Raw genomic sequence first — 6,951 nt, 5'->3', positions numbered from 1 at the left:
AGTTAATCGGAGGTACTTCTGCCCTGTGCCCGGGCCCTTCGCTCGTGGCCCCGAGGCACGCCAGGAGCGGCTCTGGGTCTCTCCGCCTGTCTGGTATAACGAGAGCTCCTGTTTTCTGAGCACGTCTCGTGGTTCCCCTGCCCGTGAGCAGCATGCTTTCCCTCACAGGTACCTCGGCACCGCGGTGGGCACTGCTGTGATCTCCTCCGCTCTGCTCAGCGACTACCAGGAGATTAGCACGTCTGTGCGCTACCGCCTGCAGCACCACGTCCAGGTACCCTCAGGAGGGGCTGTGCTTCCCCGCCGCCTTCCCCGCCGGCGGCATCGCGCAGCCTGACCCGGCAGGCTGTGCCCAGCCTTTGCTCCAGGCCCCCAGAGCTCTTGGACTTAGGGGTGTGCCATGCCCAGCTCTCTCACCTTGGCTCCAGTTTCCCAGGGGAGGCGTTTGTCCCATGCTGACAGACCTTGCTGCAGCCTAGTGAGTGAACCGCGTCTGTCTGCATGCAGTACGTGCATGGCTGTGTAATCTCTTCTCCCTCTCTGCCTGCAGGACCTGCCCGATAAGCTGGTGGGGCCCATCTGTGCCTTCTGGAACTTCAGCCTCAGGTGCCTTGTTTCAGTTCGGGTCCCCAGATTTATGAGCTTTTATTTCCACTGCAGAACTAAATATAACACTAAGAGTAGGGATCTGTAATTCTTTGCCTGCTTTGCATGCTGGCATTCTCTATCTGCTGGAATAGAGCTCTCTCCTGGGAAGATTTCCTTTGGAAAAGACAGTCACAAGCAAGTGACCTTTAATGAGATAGATACAACTGAAATGGAAAGCCCTAGTTAATTATGATTGCTCCCTGCAACAAAGAAGAGTTGGTCCATGATATATAGCTCAACAGACATGCAGGACTCCCAGCCTCGTAAATACTGCTTGGCACTGAGATGTGTTTTTGCTGAATGTCACCGCAGTGAGACCACTGGGACTGTGATATATTATGGATTGGTAATTAAGTCATTCAAGTGAAAAAAAAATCTCCTTAGAGTCACAGTCTTGTAACAGGCATGGACCACTTCGGGGAAGGTGGGAAGAGGGTGTTTTTGGAAGCAGCTGGTTGCTGCACAAACAGTTCTACTATCCCCGCTCTGAATTTGCTCTTCCCTTGGTACTGGGGCAGGCTCAGAGGGGCAGTGCTGCCTCGTGAGGACAGAGCTGACCTGGTACAGCCTTGGTCCCTGCACAGGGAATTCGGATCTGGAGCTGCCCGGGCAGCGCAGAGCAGCTGGCTGGCTGGAGACAGGCTGTCTTGTCCTGAAAATCAAGAGTTCAGTGGAACCACACAGGGCACACGGCAGGCCGGGCTGATGCAGAGGCTTAGACATGTCTGGTCCAGTGATGCTCTCGGTGTATGTGCTCTTCCCAGAGCCGTGCAATTACCAGGTTCTGTTTAAAGCAGTGATGGCTGAACTGTGCTTTTTAACGCACACATTGACACTAGACCTGTTTTCTTGTGCACATCTGATGGATAAGGCACATCTGCTGAGGCACAGGGTGAGCCTAGGGGAAGTCCATATGAAGACCTGTCTCCGATACCCTCTTCTTCCTCGTTTCAACTGCTTCTTCTGGGAGAATGAAATTCCCTCAACGACTTGGCTTTCTGTTGAAATGGATGGTAATTTCCATGTGTTTTCTCTTTTTTTTCCTGCATGTTAGCCCAGATGCTGGCGGGATGTGGTCCACAACCGGCTGCTCTGTGGTGACATCTCTCCCGGACTCCACTGCCTGTTTTTGCAACCACACCACGAATTTTGCTGTGCTGCTGCAGGTGTACGAGATGCAGGTAAGCGAGGAGCCTTTTTCTGCTGGTCTGTGGGGTGGATGCCAGAACTGTGAGCAGTCTGTGGTTAATTTGTGAGGGTTTTGTGTCTTCTGTTGTTTCGTGATTGGAGCAGAGGAACACCAAGGAGGAGCTCACGCTGCAGACCTTGACTTTTATTGGCTGTGGAGTTTCCTTCTGTGCCTTGATAGCTACCTTCATTTTATTCTTGGCAGTTGGGTAAGAAAAGTCCAGACACTTGTAGCCTTCTCTGTAATTTTTTGCTTCAGAACAAGTATACAGAGAAGGTCTCCTTTGTCCGTGTGGGGTGATGGAGGTGTGTGGGGAGGGGCTGGGGAGCTGGACTGGTGGTCGGTAGCAGAGGAGAGGGAGGGCAGCCGTTGCCGTTGGCCGGGGAGGGGATGCAGTGCTGGTTGTTTCTGTGGAGATGCTTGTATGAGCTGTGCACACACCTGAGTGCCTGTGGAAAGATGTTTATCAATGACAGCGTTTACCATAAAATCTGCTCTGCTGAAGTTAATTTTTGAGAAATAAATGGAGCAAAGACTATATCTTCAGTTGCAAACCCTTCTGTGTGGCTCGGCAAGCACTGAGATCTGCCTGGTGAGCACAGCAGTGGCTCCCTCCACCTCCTCCTCGCTGCCTGTTCCTTGGAGCAGCGGCCAAGGTCTGAGCAGCTGTACCCCAGCGCTTCCCCCACACCAAGTGCTTGCGCACCAGGGCAGTCCCTGCCTCGTTGGACTGTCGTCTTTGCAAAGAGACTGCAGGTCACCCAGGCAGGTCTGCACGGCCCAGCAAGGACTAGTAAGAACATGTGCACCCTTTCCTCTGGCTGCCGCTGAGGGGTCCCTTTCTTCTTCCTCAGGGTCCCCAAGAGTGAACGAACAACGGTGCACAAGAACCTGATCTTTGCATTGGCTGCAGCGGAAGCTCTGCTCATGTTCAGTGAATTGGCCAAGACCAACCAGGTAAGCTCACTAGAAAGCGTCCTGTTTGGCCAGCAGCACCGGGCCTGCTCAAGCCTTATTGTCAGAACAAGCAGAACAGAAGTGTGATCCCTGCACATTCTGCCGCAAGATTTGCAGATTGCCGTCTTCTTCCTGACCACACACGCTCAGAAGCTCCCAGAGGACTCCCCCTCCTGACACGGCATGTGATTTCTCTTCTCTCCAGGTGGTGTGTTTCACCGTCACCGCCTGCCTTCATCTCTTCTTCATGGCAGCCTTTTCGTGGATGCTGGTAGAGGGGCTTCTCCTGTGGAGCAAAGTGGTAGCAGTCAACATGAGCGAAGACAGGAGAATGAAGTTCTACTATGTGACAGGCTGGGGTATCTACAGACTCCTCCGCCTTGGGCACTCAGAAAAACGTGTCCATTTTTCCTCTAGCAAAAGTTTCAGCAGGGGAGATTCCCCGGTAGCGGTGCTGAGTCACACAAATGTTTGGTTTGATTCAATACGAGAGCCAGATGCCTCTGCTCTGCCGAGGCTTTCTTACCTTTATTTGTCAAATTGCCAGTCTTAGAATGTAAGTTAAAAGCATTTCTGTTATTTTTCTAAAACTAAGAGTTCAATACCAAAAAATGAAAGAGGGAGTTTATGGTAAGATCTTGTTCTTGGGGGGCACTAGTACTGCCCAATAGTAATTAAAATATAGATATATATTTCTATATATTAGACTAAGCACCCTTTGTTCTGAGTGAGCCCTGTAGGGACATAGAATTCATTTGAATAAGCTGAGTTTCATATCAAAGAGGAGCCTCTTTAAGTCAGTGCTCCTTGCAAAACACACACCTAGCTGGACATTGGACAACTGGTTAAAATATTTTGGATTGTTTTATGTCTTTGATTGTCCACTTTGTTAAAAAACCAATCTGAGGAGTAAATTGCTTTGGTCAGGACTCAGGACTTGGAATGCTTTATACCTAGAAGGATGATGCTGACAGCGTATAAATCTGGTCTTGCAGAGCCGGGACAGATTTCAGCTGCAGTAAATTGATGTTGCTCATGGGGCTTCAGAGGCTAAGCTGGCTCATGCTGGAGCGTGTCTGGTCATGGGGGTTTTGAAGCAATTGTCTGGAGTGCAGATGACCTGCATGGGTCATCTCAGCTTTTCTTGGGGCTTAATCTCTGTTCTTTTTCTGCAGGCCTTCCAGTTGTTATCGTGGGTGTGACCCTTGCAACTTCCTTTAACAAGTATGTGGCAGACAACCATTGCTGGCTGAACGTTCAGACCAATGTCATCTGGGCCTTTGTTGGGCCTGTTCTCTTCATCCTGGCTGTAAGTGCCAAAACCTGCCGGGAAGGTGTGATTCCTTCGTGTCTGGTTTTAGGAAAGCATTGCAGAGTCAGGGGTGTCAGCACTTCTCTCGCTAAGGTGCTTGCTCGCAGGGCTCAGAGTGCCTGCGGCATCTGTAGGAGAATTTTTGTTATGCTTTATATATAATTTCACAACACAAATCTCTTTAATCAAAGCAGCTTTTTGATAGAAAAAACGTCCTTTAAGAAAATTATGCTGACTAGTTCTTGTTTTGCCTGTTAAATTAGGAATGTAGATAAATGTGTAGGTTGACGGTGACGTTGCCTTAACTGAAAGTCTGATTAATATGGGAACGTCTACATCCTTAAGTAGGATCAGCATCGTTATCCAACAATGTAGTAGCAGAGAAAGGTGCAATATTTAAGGGGTTTAGAGTAGACACTTAACAGAGAAGACATTCTGCAAGAGAAGTTTTGAGATAAGTTTTATAAATTTGATCCTTGTGTGGATAGCTCTATGACCTATTTTGTTCACTGCTTTCTCAGGAGTGATAGGTTTCTCCCTGAGGTCTGCAACTTGGTTATTGAGCTCCCAGCAGAAAAGACTCACCCACTGGAGCTGAGATTACAGAAGGTTACTGGGTCCAATGGCTCTTCTCTCACAGGTGAACACCTTTGTGCTGCTCCGGGTGGTGATGGTGACTGTGTCCAGTGCTCGCAGGAGATCCAAGATGCTGACGCCCAACAGCAGCCTGGAGAAACAGATCGGAATACAGATATGGTGAGCAGGGAAGGGGCTGGGTTTCCCAGCCATGGCTGCTCTGGGTGTGAAATGGTGGAATTATTGTGAAGCTGAGAGCCTTTGCCTTGGCGAAGTGAAAGTCCATGAGCTGGGGGAGTCGGGGCAGAAAGGATTTTCTCCTCCAGGGTAACCATGCGTCACCCAAAGGTAGTCTGTCTGCTCTAATGTCTGTGCCCCTGAGAAGCCCAGCCAGCACTTTCAGCCTCAGCAAGCTGGTGCTGGACTCCCACATCTGCACTCACACTCCGAAATCTCAACACTCTGGGACAGGAGACCCTTGACAGTGCCCGCTGGAATCAAAGCTACGCTGGGCCCGTTGGCATCACCAGAGGCAGCACTTTGGGCCTGGGAACGGCCGGTGCGAGCGTCCCCATTGTCTGCAGTGGTGATGGTGTGCGTGGGAGCGCAGGTCGCGCTGCCGAGCTGCCTGCCCCTTCGCTAACGTCCGCCCGCCGCGCTGCTCAGCAGCTCGCTGGCAGGCACGCAGATGTCCCGTCAAACATCGCCGTAGGGAAGTGGGGTAGCAGCTCGGGGTGTTTCAAGGAACCCAGGGACACAATTAGGTGCCCAGTTTCCACGGAATTTTATAGAGCTCTGAGCCACAGAAGTGGCTTCTCTCCGCTTCGCAGAACGTTGCAGTTTGAAGGGGTCGTAACTGATTTTATCTCACACCCTAAGTGTCCTTAGCGCTTGTGTGTGCCCCGCAGAAGGATGCCAGCTATAGAGAGTGCCGGGGTTTTGGCTATTTGCCATTATAAAAAACATTTTCTGTATGAGTGCATTGAAAGTACCCTGGTGGGGATTACATACTTGGGGAAAGAGGCGATGTAGTCTTCTGTAATCAGTCAATATAGAGAAACCTCTAAAAAACTGCTGCTTGAGTCATTATTTTATCATCCTCTGTGAATCTTTATTGTTGTTAGCTGGCGCCGGATGCCCCTGCTAGACACGCATTGTTCCCCTGTATCATAAATAAATTTTCCCAAATTTACAGAAGCACAAAGATAGGGCATTGCTGGAGGGCAGGGTGACATCCATATGCTAATAAAACAAATACAGAAGCCCTCTTTGTAGCAGCAATGGGGGGAAAAATAGCTGTTTTCTCATGGCTAATGATGTCAGCGAGCTCCTTTCTTGCTGAGTCTCAGTGATAAAGAGCAGGGCTGGCACGCTGGGGGCTGGGAGGTGAAATGTTTGGTTTTTCCCCTCTTAACTGATTTTGTTTGCAAAGGAATTTGTTCCATAGCTACCATCTTGGGTGCCTCTTGGTGGACGCATTGTCTGAAAGGCGCTTGCTGGGGGAGGAAAGCCGTCTCCAGCGTGGAGGCAAGGAGAGGTTCTTCCGAATCGCCTCGGGGTAGAGGCCAGGTGCTCCTAAACCCGCGGAGCGACTTCCCGGGCAGATGCGCTCACGTCTCTGTAACCTAGCGCAGACGCCCCAGGCCGATCGTGGCGAGACCCTGGGCAGCGTTTGCAGAGCCAGCGAGGCCGTTTGGCAGGCTGGGGCACCCTGGGCCCAGGGACGTGGGGCGCAACAGGGACCCCCAGGGCGAGCTGGCGGCTGGGAGGCGGGTGCCAGCGCGCGGTGTTTCGGCTTTGAAAAGCGCCCGGGTAACGCCGAGCTCTTCCTCCTGACAGGGCCACAGCCAAGCCCGTCCTGGTGCTGCTGCCAGTGCTGGGGCTGACCTGGGTGTGTGGGGTCCTTGTCCACCTCAGCATCGTTTGGGCCTACGTCTTCATCGTGCTGAACTCCCTCCAGGTGAGTCCTGTACCAGCTGGATCCTCACACCACAGCCAAGCAGTTGTCTGCAGCTTCTTGTGCTTCAGCATACTCCACCAGTCCTAAGAGCCAGGGACATTCGTCAGCTCTGAAGCCCAGCCCAGCTTTCCCAAGCCGCTCTGCTGTTTTGTCTGAGGAAACTAAGTTCATGCTGCCAAGATATGAAATACAGCCCTGGAGACCTTGGTCATCTCCTGGCCCTTCACCACCAATCTCTGGAATGTCTTACTGGTGCCACAGCTCTCCAGTTTGAATCTTGTTTCTCACGTTAGGTTTTCTGACATTAGC

The 6,951-nt window shown here is 51.3% G+C and overlaps 1 protein-coding gene across 1 annotated transcript; it reads left to right on the top strand.

Moving 5' to 3' along the window:
- Window positions 1-168: 168 nt before the first annotated feature.
- Window positions 169-6,642, top strand: LOC104624249 (probable G-protein coupled receptor 144; the record flags this gene model as incomplete). The annotated part of the gene is made up of 9 exons (XM_010291561.1): window positions 169-274; window positions 551-606; window positions 1,703-1,829; window positions 1,942-2,045; window positions 2,692-2,794; window positions 3,000-3,153; window positions 3,970-4,103; window positions 4,747-4,862; window positions 6,522-6,642. Coding segments are annotated over 9 exons (1,021 nt in total), but the record flags the coding sequence as incomplete, so codon positions are not given.
- Between the last annotated feature and the right edge of the window lie 309 nt (window positions 6,643-6,951).

This window comes from Phaethon lepturus, unplaced genomic scaffold (assembly GCF_000687285.1).
Source record: "Phaethon lepturus isolate BGI_N335 unplaced genomic scaffold, ASM68728v1 scaffold49767, whole genome shotgun sequence".
NCBI classification, from domain to species: Eukaryota; Metazoa; Chordata; class Aves; order Phaethontiformes; family Phaethontidae; genus Phaethon; species Phaethon lepturus.
The sequence above is the reverse complement of the archived record's forward strand: the minus strand, read 5'-3'. Positions and strand labels throughout refer to the sequence as shown.